We start from the raw sequence: 17,309 nt of genomic DNA, 5'->3' as shown, positions 1-17,309 counted from the left end.
CCCATTGACGTCGATTCGACGTTGATTCGCGCGAAACGTTAATGTTCTCACTGGGTCACGGAAATATCTCGTTCTGTCGGACACATTTTTCAGGTACGTGTGTTTCGCAAGAGAATACATGAATATTAAACTCCAAGATCTCGAGTGAATGGAGATGAAAGGTCTCCATATTCATATCAATTAGGTAAAACAAATAAAATTATGAAAGAAAGTTCAAACGAAACTCGGGGTAATATTTCGATATAAAGCAACGGCAGCTCTCCTATCGCGTGATATTCAATTTGCATTAAACTATATAGTAGCATCTCTTGAACCTTTACCGATTTGTCAGACTCGCAACCTCGCAAAATCGAGTTGCTGCATACCGCATGTGATTACGTATTTCACGAGTCGCTAATACAGTCCTTTCACTGTCGATTATTAAATGTTACGCGTAACGCTGTACTACGCGTGTAAATTCGCGGCATGCATCCCATCAGAATTGTAACATTGACCCTTATGCAATACTTTCCCCTGTGTGCGACACGCTCGTCCGCCGATTATTGTACAGACAACTTTCGCGCGTTCGATAGGGATGAGTAATATAATACAAGACGGTCGGTGCAGTCTTGCGAAGCAATTGTATTGCGTGTTAAACTCTTCGAACGAGCGCGCATAATGCAAAAGCGTGCGCGCATTATGCACTCATGCACACGTGCTCTGATACATGCATAGCGAGTTCACTCAGTCAATGTGACTTTTCACACTGTGCTATTGATTTTCCACGGCCTTTTCAGGCCGTCGGTTGTGTACACGCGCTAGAAATACTTCTTTCAGATTGCCTCGTAATCGACGTCGCGAAACCAAACAATTTATTTGCGTATTGATTCGCATTACAAATACTTTTCCTACTGTCTATACATATGTACAAGTTCTTGTAAAACGCACCTTCTCGTAAAACGTCGGCAAACGGAACTTGTGTTAATGGTTAAAAATATTTTTCATCGGAGAATACTATTTTTCGTAAAGCAAGATTCGTTGCTGTTAAATAGTTGATATTTACAGTTGTTGTATAATACATTTAATACTTGCTTCTTCTTAAAGCTATATGTAATGATTAAGCTTTATGTATATGTATACAATTATTAAATTTTATATATATGTATATAAAATTTAATACACACAATTATATGTATATTGTTATGTGTATAATTACATGTATATTCGTTATACATTACATGTAAAACAAAACTGTTATATATAACCAAGAATTTACTGAAGTATCTCAACGAGTAAAAATTTATATACACTTTAATTACTTATACAGAAAGGTATAACGTAGGAAATACGTCTTAATTTGCGGTTTGAGGTCAATGCAAGAAAAATGTATTGATTTGAACACAAATAGGCATGAAATATATAATCTTTCTCGATTACAAATGACACTCATTCTTCACAGTTTTTACGTGTTATATAAAAAATAAAAAATTATAAATAGTTTCTCGCAACTTCACGAATGTTGTTATAAAAATTTTCAAAAATTAATACATTCTCAGACAAATTATTTAAGCCATACGGAGTCTTTATATTACTTCCACCGCACACGGCCGCGGCAACCATCCTCTTACACGTTTCGATTTTGCATCTTCTCCTTCCTTCTGTTCTTTTTCTCCAAATAGCCAATATCTGCAAAAAAATTAGTGAGTTTTCCGTCGAATAGCAATTATCTGAAAAAGTGAATTTTCAAAATTTAATGAGAAATATACAATGCATACTTCTTCCAACGTGTTACAACCACGATATCATCTACATCTAACTTAATGCGAGGTTCGTCGGTACAAAGAGGATGAAAAAATACGCCACAGCCGTGTCCAATTGGAAACTTGGATCCTGTTGTAGCCTTTATGATCCTATATCTGCGTGCTCTTTTCCGTTTGTCTAATTTTTGTGCAAGCTGCTCTCTCTGCAAAATAATTATTAGCATCGGTTCAGTCTCGAAGAATTAAGAATATTGCATAATGTGCAAGCAATAATTATAGTAATTTTTACATAAGATATCCTCTTCAATTGAGTCAGTATATAATTATTGTAAATTCTTATTACTTAAACAAAATTACCGTCAATGTATATTGATCACAGCCATCAATAATGGGCCACGTAATGCCATCGCCGACAGGAGTGCAGCTCCATGTGAGAACTTGGTTAACATTAAAACGCCATCCCTTTGAATACGGATGTACATATTTGGCATCTGTGTCATCTCGCCGATATCGGGACTTCTCCAGAATCCAATCTTCTATTTCCGTTCGATTTCTCACGATGGCTAACAGCTATGCAATTCAAAGAATTGTTAAATTGATGTATCAATGAAATGTACAAAATTGAATTGAGAATATTTACCTGGAAATATAGCAACATTCCTACAGCAAGTACAACGCCGATTGATAAGCCAATACTAAATACCACTAATATTAATGTATAGACCGCTGGAGGCGGAAACGGCAAGGGCTTCAGCGATAATACGGTCGCAACCCAGGAAATTAATATAACGGAAGAGACGCAACAACCGCCGACTGCGCTTGCCAAAAATGCTGTGAAATGCCCTTGATTGCAATGTCCAACGCATGTATTTATCCATGGACAATGATGGTCCATTTTCATCACGCAACGACCACCTAAAAAGCAAATAAAGAAAAAAGAATTATAGGAGGAATTAAAATAGAATTGATACAGCGAGCTTGAAAATGATATAATGATTCTCTTTTAGCATTACATATGCTAAGTTATAGAAGATTATATTTTCTATCAATAATAGAACACATTGATAAGCAAAGGTAGCAGAGTCTATAAATTTTGTATTGTGTTAGAAAACTTACAAATTCTTTAAAAACGTATTAAATAATATCTTCAATAATAACAATATATTCGTTATTATTACTTGTTATTACGCTATACTTGTGCTATATTAAGTCTCTTACATTTTCTACAGTGATGTGATCTTGGTGCCTTGTAACCTTGGCAGACGATACAGTATTGCAGATATTGTATATCTGTAACTTTATCCTGAAAACGAATCATATTAATACAAACATATTAATAGCAACATGACAATTTACTTGCTTTACTTTATATCATGAACTTATCATTAAGTACTACAATTAAAATACAACAAAGCAACTTAACAATATATTATATATATAACTTTTTGGGCCCCCCCCCCCCCAGATGGTAATCTAATCTAAAATGAACTTGATACAATCGAATCTTCTAATCTCAAATTGAGATCATATCGTTTTCAGTTTTCGTTCCTGTTGTCAATTAAATGGTAAATATGAGACAATGAGAGAAAGAAAACGGGAGGAGAAAGTAAAATGTGGACTCTTAGTCGTTTGCAAAGGAAAGGATTTACTTTAAACAGAAACAGGTTTCACGGTAAATATGCAATAGGTATATTACCGGCATCCATTTTAACACAAGGTACCCGGGTCCCTCAAAAATCGCGCTGATGAAATGAAACAGAGTCAATCCGCTGAGAGTGAAGAACAGCAAGAAACTGGCAGCCGCTGGGACACTGTCTTGCGGCGGCCACCACTGTCTGCTGCAGTGTATCGTCATCCATGTGATTATCTTTATCGTCGCTGCAACACAAATTAACGTGGCAAAAGCGGTGAGCAAAGAATTTCGTCAGAATTTCGTGCCGGGAATCTGACGATTGAATTACTATCGACGGCACCAAGTAAAGAGGAGCATAATCGAACATTTGTCAAATGTACAAAAAATTATATGAAAAATCAATATAAATGCAACAAAAGATTATATTACATTACATTACAAAGCGCACTCTGCAATTTCAATTGCTATTACTGACAATGGAAACTTACATCCGCCATTACTTTGGGATAATTTTAAACTGCAATTAACTTATCCTATTTCTTAAAGTAAGACCCTAACTAAAACTAAACAACATATGAGAAAACGCCAATGTGGGTCACAAGGCAAGATGTAGATAGCCCAACTTGTAATTTTTATACTTTAAAATGTGAATTTACACACAGCTTCTTTTCACATTTGTTCTGCGCTATACCTACATCTTGCCTTGTGACCCACATTGGCATTTTTTTCATACGTTGTTCAGTTATCCTATTTCGTTAATAGAATTACTTCTAAGACTGGCAAGTGTTTGCAAGACTGACGAATTAGTCGGTGCGTGATTCTACTTCGATTTCAGTCACGATAGGCGACATCAGTGAAAATAACGTTAGACTATTTATTGCGACAAATGTTACATGCCTCGGTGGTCGAATTGGTGAGACGCCCGCCTAGCGAGTAGGGAGGTCCAGGTTCAAACCCTGGCTGAGGTAGTTTTCGCGATAAATAAAAACATTTAAGTCATTTGGACACTAACATCCTGTCTTGGCTGTTATATCCTTTATCTTTCGAATTGCAATTTCGCGTCAGAGCCTTATGAATTTTATTGTTTAGAATTATTTATCTTCGTCGCTCGGTACACGGAGAGAAATATTAGATGTGGGGGACGATGAAATGTACAGCCAGAATTTGGCAGACAATAATCTACTGGTGAAAGAAATGACCGCTCGCTGCAACGCATCACATTTAAATCCAGCAAGACCCTTGCCATTGATTGCCCTCCTCTTTACTATCTCACTTGCAATCCCTCAATGCTTTCCTGAATTGTCTTGGCTGTTTATTTATTAAAAACCTTGGTGCGAATTTCTCTTTTTCTTCAAACGTCATACTGAGTAGTTAAGTACTCGTCTATGCTTCCTCCATCTGATGTTCTGATCTGATGTATACATATATTTTATAACTCGACTCTGTCTTATTAGACGACGATGACTTAGTATCACTCGAAAAGGACCCAAAAGAATAGGGTCGAAACGTTGTGTAATAAACCAATTAAATAACTAGCCAGTTGGGTTGACTATGAGTTTCCCGTCTCAATTCCTCCATTTCTTTCTAAACTTCTCCTCCATTCAATTTCGTTGGTGTCTCTTCGCACATCAAAGGATGAAAGATTAATAATTCCAGCTACATTACAAAACAGTCCCCGGTGGAAATATTTTACTGAAAATCTAATGATTGTTGGGGTGTGCTTAAAAATCTCTCTCCCTCTTTCCGTTTTATTATTTCGATATTTCAACAATGTTTCATTAAAAAGTAAATCCGTCTAATATTTCATAATTTTTGTATCACCTTTCAACAATCAACCCTCCAATTTTCCTCACATTTCACGGTATACATGTACATTGAATTTCATACTCCTCCAATCAAGACCCCTTTAGAGATACCCATGTTCAGTAATTTCCCAATTTTCGCCTCGATTTGCATCAATCTCATAATTCCAGCAGAATATTACCGCCGGGCGCAGTACTTCGGTTAACAATCAAGTCAATCATCTCCGATTAAGACCCGGTTTCACGAAACGTCGTTTAACTTGTAATCTTGGTTTAATTCACGCTTGTCTCTTTCTACGAGTAACAGTTGGAAAGAGACAACGAACGAATTTAAGCCAAGCTTAAACAACGTGAAACTGGGCCCAAGTTAACAATCGCTCGCGGACGCAGCCGACGGATCGTCCACGTCGACGAGGCATGTCCGTCGTGCCGTTTTCTCACTCCGACGGGACACCTGCGACGTACCGAGCGCGAAGAGCGGTCCCCAATGACATATCTTCTTCAGCGGGCCGACGCACATGTTGCCGCCTCACAGCGGTCCCGAGTGCGCCCGGTCCGGACGCCCATCGACGACCCCCCCACCCGCAGGATCGGCGACACCGGCGAGCGGCGAGTCTCGTGGCGGCAGCGACGAAACGGATCCCCGCGAAACGTGCGTCTCGTCTCGCGTCGCTGTCACGCATTCGCGTCATCGAGCGGCGCGGAGACCGCCCTGAAGTCAGCGGTGAACTCGAATCGCGCGCAGTCCTGGCAACAAGTCGACTCGTCTCAGCTGAACCTCCTGCACCCTTTAATCCTTCCTCCTTCTCGCTCCACCGTGGGGAAAGAAGGAGGAAGGATAAAACGGTGCGGGAGAAGTTCGGCCGAGAAGAACGGGCGCCTTTAAATTGGCGCTGGTGGCGACGCCGGCGGTGGCGGGGCGCGACGCATCTACTCGCGGCGAAGTTCGCGCCGCGAGATATAACCGGTTGCAGTGATCGCCGCGACGAGGTTATGTCGCCGAGATGCACCGAGAAACGAGCTCACCAGTCGCTAAGCGCCACGAGGTACTTTTACGTTTCCGCGGGTGCTATCGCTTCCGTCGGCGTCGCCGACTTTTGAATTTTAAAAATCATCGATCCCTCGCCTCGGTCCCGCCGAAGCGAGGTCGATACAGAATCTTTCTCTTACTTTACGTAGGTTAGGTTAGGTTAGGTTACGCGATTGTCAAGCCTGTCGAAAATAGATTTTTCCAATTGCGTATTACCCTGGGTCTCCGCGTTATCGCGTCCCGTTGAACTCGGCTAACTTCAGTCGAGCCCGGCACACGTTTGATTGGTGGAAAATCGACTAACGCGTAGTAACGCATCCATGGAAATCAAGGACATAACTTGCTTCTTTAGATCTGATCTATCCAAACAAAGCACAGGGACGTAAGCACATGCATAAAAAAAATTGATTGGTCTGTTTCCTTGTGCGTGCATTTACGGTCAATCAGATTCCTCGTGCATACGTTTATGCGCTGTGCAAGTTTGTCTGGATAGACCCTAAGGGCCATCGCACACAAAATTGCATCGCTGCATGTGCACAGCACGAAAACCTTTTAAGCCAATGAACATCGAGCATTGAGTCGCCATATTGATTTACACAATCTAGACGGGCTTGTGCTATGCATCAAATTCAATCACAAATCTTTTTTCGCAACGATTATACTATCTAAAGATCAATTTTCCACTAAACAGATTTCACTGCAAGGGCAATAAATTCACGATGGAAGCAACAGATGATGTCTGTTAATTTAGCAGAAACTCAGCTATCTCATAATAGGGGACTTCCCCTCAGACGTCCCTGATGGAAAAATTTTGCTGAAAACGTAATGAAATTTGCTGAAATTTGGTTGAAAATCTCTTGCAATTGACCCAATTTCATTATCATTTCAGCAATTTTTCATTAAAAAATTTATTTTCAGTGAAATTCTGCAAATTTCATAATATACATTTCAAATTTTTTTTCACTAATTTTTAGTAATATTAATTAACTTTCATCTAATTTCACAGTATTTCATTGAATTTCATAACGAAACTTATGATTTATTTTGAAATGGTTTCAACAAGTTTCCAATGACTTTCATTTCACTTTTCATCAATTTCATTACATTTTCAGCAAAATTTTTCCATCAGGGGTGTCAAGACTAAATTACAATATCGTTGTTAATTAGAAGAATGTAAAAAGCACGAACATATCCTCAATTTTAATTTGCACTGATCTTCCATCGTTTTTGAAGACGATTATAATACATTGCTATTTTGCAGATTCGCAGGTCGCCAGTGACACCACATATGCGAAGGTCTCTGAGACCAGAGAATACGGAGGGAAGCTTGAACGATAATTTTCATGGTTCATATGCAGAAGGGAAAAGAGCTGGACGACGAAATACGTCGAATCTGTCGAAAAGTGATGAATCGTCTAGAAATAATCTAGAAAGCTATGACTCATTGATGACAGACAGTTTTAGTGAGGAAGATGATGAAGTACCGTATCTTCATTTAGAGCGTTCCAGAACTGTTTCTCCAGAAAGAAATGATTATTCGGAGGCTTCAACGCTAGAGCGAAAGAAAGACAGAAAACAAAACAGAAAGAATACTGCGGAACGAAAAGAATACTCACCGGACAGAGACACCGGAGAGACTGGACAGAGTACAAGCTGTATACATATATTTTGGGTAATGATCGTCGTCGTGTTAGCTGTCCTAGCATCAAGTACTCTAAGTAAGAATCAAGTGCATACGCAGTCCGTGAGCAAATCTACCTCGCTGCTATCCGAATCGATGAATAGCATCAAGGCAACGTTTCATAGTCAAGAATTGGATATCTGGAATGATATTTCGTCCGCGATAAACGAGGTGATGTCGAGAAATCCCAAGGCACCTTCGATCATTCTGTTATTTGCGAAGGAAAGTACCGCGATGAATTGTCTAGCCACTGAATTGGCAAATGCGAGCAGCACCATTTTGCACGCAGACAGTTACCTGGTATTTAATCCGGAAGATTTTGGAAACGATGCTGGCGAGATCATTACTACATTAAACAAGCATCCTCCGGAGAAGAAGAAAGTTGTGGTGAGTATGCAAGTTTACCTGTCCCAGATGCAAATCTTGCTAAGCGTTAACTTGCGTAATCAAATAAATTTGTTGCAGCTGATCCGCGATATATTGAACATTAATGCGGAAGCAATCAAGGGATTACATAATTTATGCGATAGAGTGAACCCTTTGGTAGCAGAAGCCATTTATATTCTTACTATGCAAACTAACGATTATCAACCGTCGCAGAAAAAGCTACACTTTGTGGAAAAGCAGCTTTATGGTAAACTGTCAAAGAGCATCGATTGCGAAGTTTTAATGGCACTTGTAACGCGCATTACAGACGGAGCAATTATATGGGTGCAACCTGAGCCACAATTAAGATACTGTTAAATTTAACTTGCAAGTACATAAGTGTAATAGCGTATACAGTTGTAATAGCGCATTGATAGTTGTGTAAATAACAAAATTGTTTAATTAAAGTAAGCTCCTTTGTACAAAACTCGTAAATTTAAAAAGACAAATTCATCAAGATCGTACTCGTTTATCATCCAACTCTTCCACTGATTTACGAAACTGTTGTTAAAGAAGATCAAATGATGCGAAACGTTGTGAATCAAATTTGTGTTGGTTTCAGATATACGATTCATGCTTGTAAAATTTGGCCTTAATATTTTTGGTAGATTTGTACCTTTATAAGTTCCAATTAAAAAACAACTTGTCGAGATATATTGTTTTGCAACAGTTTTCGCAAATAGTTAATTTTCTTATCTCGCCTATTAGAATTTTCCGTTATCTGTGTAATAAAATTTATACTTTACAATAAGCTACAAGTCACGGACATTGTAGAAAGCCCATATGCGGATGAAAACTGTCAGAACTGAGAAATTAGAATGTTAGAAGTATCTTCTACGATCTTTTTCGCATTGCACATAATAAATAAATAAGCTTCTCTAGCATATATTTTTTTACTGACATGGTAATTTATTTTGTACAAAAATCAATCTTTTTTGTTCTTCAGTATTATTATACAAAGTGATTATAGTGACACTTTAGAAATCTTAATTTTTTTTTGCATCTGCAACAGTATCATGTATATTAACAGTTATGACAGTTGTGATAAAGTTGTTCGTCTCTGTGGTAGTAAATTAAGGGAATATAAGATCTATAGATCTGTTAATTTAACTTTATTTTGTTATGCCAATGTTACACGAAATAAATTTTATTTTTAGCGAGTTTTTTTCTAATCACAATTTCATATTTCTATTTTCGAAAAATATAACGACACTGTTGTACATAGCGATTTCACGCATATTTCCGAATGACATGTTTATTTAGCTTCAAAATAAAATACAGTAATCAGGATTACTTTTGTGTATGTGTGTATGTGTGTGTGTGTGTGTGTAATATTCGATATTGTGTCAGTCGGCAGTCCATACAACGATTGGAGTAATGTCGAGTATCGTATCCCGCTCATTGCCAATTTACAAGACCTTTTGCATTATAATTTTAGTTAGTTCATCAATTCGCGATATCTATAATGAAATTGTAAAATATTGTTAATACATATTCTTTATAAATATACGAAGATAACAAATTTATTAGTAAGAATTGTGTAATAAACTATAAACATTAAACAAATATTCATTCAGTTGTCCATTAACTCTAATCATTTTGCTGAGAATACCAAGGTATGTATACCAAATGTACATGTAAAATAGACTTCATCATTTGCATCAGCTTTATGCAATTTAGATAGAAAACTATTGGTTTTTTGATATGCATTCTTAATATATATGTCTTACAGATACCAAATTCATGAAATACGTACAAAAAATTCAAGATAACTGTGAAGCTATAATACACAATAGCCATTTATACTTTATTTCTACTTTAATAAATTTTTCAACGTCTTGTTACAGATCCTTGGAGGAAAAATATAATTATGATCGTTTAGACCGGTGTTCTTCAATCTTTTTGAGCAATAGAATACCACAAGACGAAAAAGTTTGTAATAAATTTATAAGTAGATACATATTTATGGGAGTAGAGAGTAGGCAGCCCCTTCGTCAACAAGTGGAGGTGGCACAGTGGATCCAGGTCTGAGTGCTTTAAGGGGCCCTGCAAGGACCCTCCTACTCCCCCCACGCACATACATATTTATAAAAACTTAACTGCGTAAATGAATAACAATATTTGCCTTACTATTAATATAAAAATAGTTAAAATTTATTTGGATAGAATAATTATGATTATATAGATTACTTTGCGTTAAAAAATGTGTAATACATATAAAAGATCGTTGGTTATATTGATTGAAAAACACTGGTTTATAGATCAATCCCTGTATGTTTCATGTAATGTATACAATGGATTCATCCATTATATACAACTTATCCCAAATTTTATGTAGAAACAACATGCTCAACATAGCGCAACTCCCCTTTTCTATATTTACGTATTACTATTTTGGTAAGCATTTTATAAATTGGCAACAAGTACCCATAGCTGCACACTTTGCTAAAGTGACATGTTAGCAAAGTTCCAACTAGTGAGCTGTAGTACAGTCGTTCTCCGTCATAATAATTCAAATCGGTAACTAAAAGTAGATAGTATATATATATAAGGTTTGTGTATAATATAGTATGGTATCGTCAAACCTAAATAATAAATACATTTCATATATACAGTCATAGACTTTTCATACAGAATGTCCAAAATCTAATTATGTGCTGTACAATTTCGTTACTATTCATTTTCATCACATGCAAATGAAGGGTTGAAAAGTATCGCGTCTGCGACAGTTTAAGAATTGAATTATGAAACGTAAGATAAAAATTATTTATTTAATACAGCTGCAAATGTTTATAATTAAGAACAAATAGTAATGGATCGCGTGATGCTGGATTAACAGAAATATAGATGTAATAACTGGAGTCAGCATTTCGCACGATTATTTAACATAAGAAAACCAAGACGTGTTTTGTACGTGTTTCAGTACAAATCATGCTTATCACAAAATTACAATAAATACTTCAACCAATTCTTATAACATTGCAATGTTGCGTTGACGGCCAGATAGGACTATTGCTTCGCTTCTTAAGGGCACTCTGTATAGAATAGCCTTTAAAATTACGAGATACGTATTTACAGTAAAAAAGTTTAATTGGTCATGTTTCTATCTAGTATAGTAAGGAGATGAGTACCGCGTTGCGTAAAGTTGTCCGTGTTGGCTACGTAGTCGCGTACTTCAGTCATTCAGTTAGTGTCTTGCACGGTAATGCAAGTAATTTTTTTTTCGTAATTCTGCGTCAGTCACATGTCAGACGAGGTATGAGTCTGCCTCGACAAATTGTTCTGATCCTTGTCTCCACTTCTACTTAAGCACTAAGACGATTATGTTTTAAAAACTGAACGTCTCATACTAAATACATGCAGGTATGAGTCTGTAAGTGTTCCTACACAAATTGTTTCAAGGCTCTAACGCAGACATTGTTGCAATTTGACATAGGTTCGAAAAGATAATTATTTCAGATCATAACGTATAGTAAGTTATGGTTTATCTCCAATGAAAAAGAAACTAAGTAAAGGTGCATGAAGATTTTTTACTGTTTTTAATTCGACAAAGAACAGATCATTTTCAATCACTGTCTAGTACTAGTTTTGACATAAATGAACTCTGCTCACAAGAATGGATATGTAAAATCATGTTTACGATTGATGTACCGATTTTCAGAATAAATTTCTGTTGAACGGATAACGTTAATCTTTAACGAAACAGCTATGTTAAGAAAGATAGTTGATTAGAATTCAAAGCCTTGCACTGGTAATTGGGAAGAATCAGGTGCAGTGAATTGGTATTCTTGTCCTTGCGAATCGATTGAAGGTACAAGTCTGGTATCCTCTTCCTCAGACCCAAAGAATCGTTCAATAATATCGAAGGCCTTCTGATAGATATCCATATTTTGATGAGATTGCAAGAATTCTATTTTGTCTAGGCCTGAAACGTTACAAGAGAAATTGATTACTACCGTGCTAATCTTCATTAATCAACATATATTTCGTATAAAACTTGTATTAAGCAGATATTTTTACCATAACATTCTTCGATAAGAACTGCGTAAGGATTAAGACCGTTATGCATAGTTGCATCTTGTTCTCCCAAACGTAAAATATTTTCTATTCCGTTCAAAGCAACTTGGACGATCTTAACATCCATAACAGTAAGCAAGTCGCAGAGCGGCGGAATACATCCTTGCATTGCGAGGTATCGAATTTGGTCGGCTGTTCCGCCACTAGTGGCATTTGTAATTGCCCATGCAGCTTCTTTGCGTGTTTTAAATTCAGCTTTACTCAAAGTCTCGATTAAAACCGGAAAGATATTAGCATCAATCACCGCCTACAAAATAGTATAGAAAAAGACGTTACATATAAGTTGTAGCTCTAATATAAAGTTAGTCTATTATATGCTGAAAAGATTGAGACATACTTGTATTTGTTGGGGATTACCGGCAGTGATATTAGAGACTGTCCAACAAGCCTCTTTACGAACACTTTCCCGTGGCGAACTCACAAGATGTAGTAGACATGGTAATGCCGAGCAATTTAATACAACTTGCGTTTGCACATCATCTCCAGTAACTATATTTCCTACAGCGCGAAGAGCCGCGCTTACCACGTTACTTTGTTCATGCCTAAACATTTTCATTAATGATTATAATCCACACATACATAAAATCAATCTTATGCATTTTAACATACATGAGAAGTTCTACGAGACGTCTGCAAACACCAGCATCAATAACAGCTTGTATCTTGTCATTTGGCCCGTCGCTCAAGTACGAAAGAGCCCAACAAGCATCGGCGAGTACATCACAATCAGTATGATTGAGAAGATGTGCTAACACTGGTAAACATGGTGCAACCTTTGCAAAAGCCGGAGCGGGATTCTTTCCTCGACAGAGATTTGATAATGCCCATACCGCGTTGCGAGTCATAGAAAGTCGTGTTGCCTTTGACAGTAGTCTAAAAAAAATATATATATATATATAATGCGATATTAAAATAAATGATCAATTAACTAGTTCTCGATATTAAAATCAACGAGCAACAATGGAAGCAGGCTCTTTGAAATTACAATATTAGTTAAAATAATACTGTTGCGCGATGCGTATATAAAGATTTGTTTAATTTTTCTTAATAACGGTAACAATTTATAACTTGAAGTTTTTTGACCGTGTCTGGCTATTTTAATGTTCCAAACTCGCTACGTTTCGACCATGAGTTTTGGTTCTTTTCAAGCGAAAAAACTAATATTGGAGACAGTGATGATCCCATTGGGCTACCAAAAACTTGTTCATAATATTTTCCGCCAAAACGGAAACTAGTGGATTCTAAGACTAATTTTATGGCGTGAAGAAACTGTTCAATGGAGAAAATTGTATTTTTTGACATATCGCACCATCTACGTTCAACTGCAGATAACAATTTACATGAAAACTACATAAATATAAAGAAACATACTGTAGAAGTGGCGTGAGGATACCGTTGGCTAAGACATGATCTCTGCATTCCGGACTATCTCCTGCAATATTACCCAATGCCCAGACAGCTTGTTCCTGCACATCTTCATATTCAGAACCAAGCAAAGATATGAAAGTAGGAACAGCTCCTGCGTCTATCACAATACGCGTTTGCTGAGATGTGCCACTGGCTATATTTGTCAAAGCCCATGCTGCTTCAAACTAAAAATTAATATTATTACTTATGTGCGTCATTGGTACAAAAGACAAGATCCTCAATGTTTATACTTATTTTCATGTACCTGCAGAGTACAATTTGTGTTATTTTTAAGAAACTCAACAAACTGTGGTACGATTCCTGTTTGTATCACTTCATCTATAGGAGGATTTGGCTCTCTTGATAATAATTTTCTAAATTTCTGTGTTGCTGCCAATTGATCTTGTATGTCAGGACTATATAATGCATCTACCATCTCGGTAGTTATAATACCAGGAGATTGCTGAAACGTGAATTTGTTTATGTAAAAGAAGAAAATTATCACGAAACAAATTGTAAAAGCGGTAAAAAATATATAACAATCAATGCAATAACTGTATTACCGATTGTGCTGTAGGAAGTGAATATTCGTCGGTGGCTGTAACATTATCTTCATCCGCAACAATGTTGGGAACATTGCGACGTTTTGATAATTGCTGCTCACGTTTCTGTTTTCTTAATTGGACTCCCTCTTCCTCTCTGCGTCTCCGCAGTTCTTGTGAATCTAATCCTACATTTTTATAACGATGTTTATGTGTAGGTCCAGTTGACATCTAAAAATACAAATTATACATTGTTACAATTGTTACTTACATTATTAAATTTTAATTTAATAACAGTTTAAGCTTTATTAAACTTATGAACATAACGCAAGGAAAACTCGTGTTATAATTCATGGATTTAAAACGATGTCATTATAATCAACCATCAGTTTTACACATTCATAATTTATTACGTCGAAACGATCAGTTTCGTTGTTAGACAAATACAAATATTTTTACACACTTGTGCATCAAAGTTGAAAATTTTCAAAAGTTGGAAAGGTTACATATTTACCAGAGAAGCATTGTAAGGCTGGTACTACATTTGTAATACGACACATTTTCTAAGTGTATTTTGGCTGCAAGATAGTAAAATTCTCGAGTATCTAGAAATTTTCCATTCAGCAGCCTATCAACACGCTTTTGAAAAATTTGTAGTACGATAAATGTAATATTAAAAATGTTTACTTATTATTACAGATTACATATATTGACTATAGCAGAACGATGCATGTTGCAACTGCAATTTTCAAGTTATTGCCTAACATTTTATCATCGATATGTCTAAAAAAAATCTTAACTCGAATCTTTACATGCTGTCTTAAATTTTTTATTTAATATTTCACTTTCTTTATTATAATAAATGAAACTTTTTTCCAGGAAGGTAATTATACAAATATTCTGAAAGTTAGAGTTACAATATTACAATGTTAGACCAAGTATGTCTATAGAAATACATACAAAGTATTGTGAAGATTATCTTTAAAAAAAAACGACTGTACGCCATACACACATATATATATTAATTTTAACTCTCTCTCTCTCAAAAAGAAAATTATGGCAGTCTTCACTCCTCAACACCAACTTTTTTCTTTACCTGAGAATATTATAAAAAATTAAATGAATTTTTTTCACACCGCTTTATTATCTTTGTAAAAAAAATGTGCATTTATTCTCTCACAACAATTTTGCCTTGCAACAATTATTTATATTGTACACGTAAACAATACTCAACAATTATTTAAGTAAAAAGACAAGACAACTTCGATCTCTTTCTCGTTTAAAAATATCTCCAAATATGCGCGCGCGCGCGAACGCATATAAGTGTGTATACGTACACACACACACACACACATACACAAATTGCCTGACGTATTAGTCACTGGTTACACGAATGCGAACGAGCGTACAAAGGAGCAGTGAAAATGACGATATTTCAAGCGGGAACCCATTTCGCTTCAGCAGGAAAGGACGTTTCGCTCTGGCAGGAAAGCTAGGAAAGATAGGAAAAACGGAGCGCGGGCAGAGAGCGAGTAGCGATGCCATCATCGACTTGTCGGTCGCCGCGATGGTCATCTGACAATGGATTCCGCGTGAGGGTTAGGAGTTAATCGACGGGCAGGATCGACGGGGCGGGGATTCAGCCCGGAGGTATCGTCCCGCGCGCGGATGATCGCGCACCATAGCTGTGTCCGGCCGTGAAACAGCGCGCGATCCGTCGCCGCCGATGGTCGCGGCGCGCGATCATCCGCTTGGACATCTTGGCACGCTTGCACGGCCAACGCGGACTGACATTGGCCTGGAATCCTCTCGATCCCTCACGGCACGTCACGCGCGCTGCGCGGCGCGTCCATTGACGAACTCGGTCCCGCATATCGGGACTCGGCCGTCGGCTCGATAGTGCACTTGGTACTTACGGCTGTACGTGCGAGAGCGAATTCGAATCCCCGGATCAGGAGTCAGGCGTAAAATATGATGCAAGTACAACGCAAAGCCAAGGCAGGCGCCGCCGCAAGAGCTCTTTCTCTCTTCGCCGTGAACTATGCTAACGATGATATAGATGGGAGATCCTAAGGTTGGCATTGGCGATGCAAAGATTCTTCCCAGCGCGACTGGTGAGCACGAGTGGAACTAACGTAAAGCGCACGATCCACACGATCAACGTCATTGGCCGCGTTCAGCAGACACAACTGTTGAGTGAGCGCCTTAGAACATATAGACATGGAAGAGGAATAGGGACTTGAAATGTGTCCGGAGGAAGCGAGAAAGAAAATCGTAGTGGAGGAAGCGAGAAAGAAAATCGTAGCTCTCTCTCGTGAGTTACTGCTCGAAAGTGCGCATGCGCGCCAACTCACACACACACACCGATGCTTGTGTGCGCATGCGCACTTTCGAGCAGTAACTCACGAGAGAGAGGCACTACGATTTTCTTTCTCACTTCCTCCGGACATATTTTTCTCTCGAGAACAATAGGCATTCCTCTTCCATGTCTATATGTTCTAAGGTGAGCGCTCACAATCAGTATGATTGGTTAATACTTTTAGATCCAGCCAATCACGTTAAGAAATCATTGAGCGCTCACTCAACAGTTGTGTCTGCTGAACGCGGCCATTGGCCTAGTTTAAGCCCGCTGCAAACGATGCTATTTTTCCTGCTGGATTGCTTGCAATCTAATAAATTACTATCGTTGCACCATTCAGCACTCAGGATTCCTAGTAATTTAGTAAATCGCAAGCATTCCAGCAGGAAAAATAGCATCGTCTGCAGCGGGCTTAACATCGTTGTTTGATACGCATTTCAATAAATAACTAGTAAATGGATTTAGCCACTGGCTGATCGGTTGAAATACACTATTTGATACGCGTTTACTAATCTCAGGGCAACTTTCACCAAGCTCCGGTTAACCCAACCGGTCTAGTAACATGCAGGATTGCAACCGAATCTGATATATTTTCTCAGATTCTCACACAGAT

The 17,309-nt window shown here is 37.7% G+C and overlaps 3 protein-coding genes across 5 annotated transcripts; 1 reads left to right on the top strand and 2 right to left on the bottom strand.

Annotated features, from left to right (window-relative positions):
- Positions 1–825: 825 nt before the first annotated feature.
- On the bottom strand, positions 826–6,464 carry LOC105559511 (palmitoyltransferase ZDHHC6). 3 transcript variants are annotated; one of them, XM_012007860.1, is made up of 7 exons: positions 6,421–6,464; positions 3,436–3,617; positions 2,958–3,042; positions 2,380–2,654; positions 2,097–2,309; positions 1,755–1,942; positions 826–1,665 (listed from the first exon to the last, which is right to left on the bottom strand). In XM_012007860.1, exons 2-7 carry the CDS (start codon positions 3,592–3,594, stop codon positions 1,563–1,565), a joined length of 1,023 nt encoding a protein of 340 aa, XP_011863250.1. In that variant the 5' UTR covers positions 3,595–3,617; positions 6,421–6,464; the 3' UTR covers positions 826–1,562. The 3 variants fall into 3 exon arrangements, with proteins under 3 accessions (XP_011863250.1, XP_011863248.1, XP_011863249.1); XM_012007858.1 differs by lacking the exon at positions 6,421–6,464 and adding an exon at positions 5,640–5,767; XM_012007859.1 differs by lacking the exon at positions 6,421–6,464 and adding an exon at positions 5,372–5,616.
- Positions 6,019–9,601, top strand: LOC105559512. Its single transcript, XM_012007861.1, has 3 exons — positions 6,019–6,220; positions 7,466–8,272; positions 8,351–9,601. The coding sequence occupies exons 1-3, from the start codon at positions 6,179–6,181 to the stop codon at positions 8,627–8,629; spliced, it is 1,128 nt and encodes a 375-aa protein (XP_011863251.1). The 5' UTR covers positions 6,019–6,178; the 3' UTR covers positions 8,630–9,601.
- Positions 9,602–11,059: 1,458 nt separating this feature from the next.
- LOC105559510 (importin subunit alpha-7) lies at positions 11,060–16,370 on the bottom strand. The gene is made up of 8 exons (XM_012007857.1): positions 16,254–16,370; positions 14,359–14,568; positions 14,061–14,258; positions 13,760–13,980; positions 12,998–13,261; positions 12,726–12,930; positions 12,332–12,635; positions 11,060–12,236 (listed from the first exon to the last, which is right to left on the bottom strand). The coding sequence occupies exons 2-8, from the start codon at positions 14,566–14,568 to the stop codon at positions 12,040–12,042; spliced, it is 1,599 nt and encodes a 532-aa protein (XP_011863247.1). The 5' UTR covers positions 16,254–16,370; the 3' UTR covers positions 11,060–12,039.
- Between the last annotated feature and the right edge of the window lie 939 nt (positions 16,371–17,309).

This window comes from Vollenhovia emeryi, unplaced genomic scaffold, assembly GCF_000949405.1.
Source record: "Vollenhovia emeryi isolate VEMERY1.0 unplaced genomic scaffold, V.emery_V1.0 DF939266.1, whole genome shotgun sequence".
Classification (NCBI taxonomy): domain Eukaryota; kingdom Metazoa; phylum Arthropoda; class Insecta; order Hymenoptera; family Formicidae; genus Vollenhovia; species Vollenhovia emeryi.
The sequence above is the reverse complement of the archived record's forward strand: the minus strand, read 5'-3'. Positions and strand labels throughout refer to the sequence as shown.

Coding starts and splice junctions, on each gene's coding strand:
- LOC105559511 (XM_012007858.1), bottom strand. CDS start 5,694: ATGTGCGTCGGCCCGCTGAAGAAGATATGTCATTGGGGACCGCTCTTC. Junction 1,943..2,096: donor GTGATCAATATACATTGACG/GTAATTTTGTTT, acceptor ATTATTTTGCAG/AGAGAGCAGCTTGCACAAAA. Junction 1,666..1,754: donor GTTGTAACACGTTGGAAGAA/GTATGCATTGTA, acceptor ATTTTTTTGCAG/ATATTGGCTATTTGGAGAAA.
- LOC105559512 (XM_012007861.1), top strand. CDS start 6,179: ATGCACCGAGAAACGAGCTCACCAGTCGCTAAGCGCCACGAG. Junction 6,221..7,465: donor CAGTCGCTAAGCGCCACGAG/GTACTTTTACGT, acceptor GCTATTTTGCAG/ATTCGCAGGTCGCCAGTGAC. Junction 8,273..8,350: donor CGGAGAAGAAGAAAGTTGTG/GTGAGTATGCAA, acceptor AATTTGTTGCAG/CTGATCCGCGATATATTGAA.
- LOC105559510 (XM_012007857.1), bottom strand. CDS start 14,568: ATGTCAACTGGACCTACACATAAACATCGTTATAAAAATGTAGGATTA. Junction 14,259..14,358: donor CACTTCCTACAGCACAATCG/GTAATACAGTTA, acceptor TTCACGTTTCAG/CAATCTCCTGGTATTATAAC. Junction 12,636..12,725: donor GTAATCCCCAACAAATACAA/GTATGTCTCAAT, acceptor ACTATTTTGTAG/GCGGTGATTGATGCTAATAT.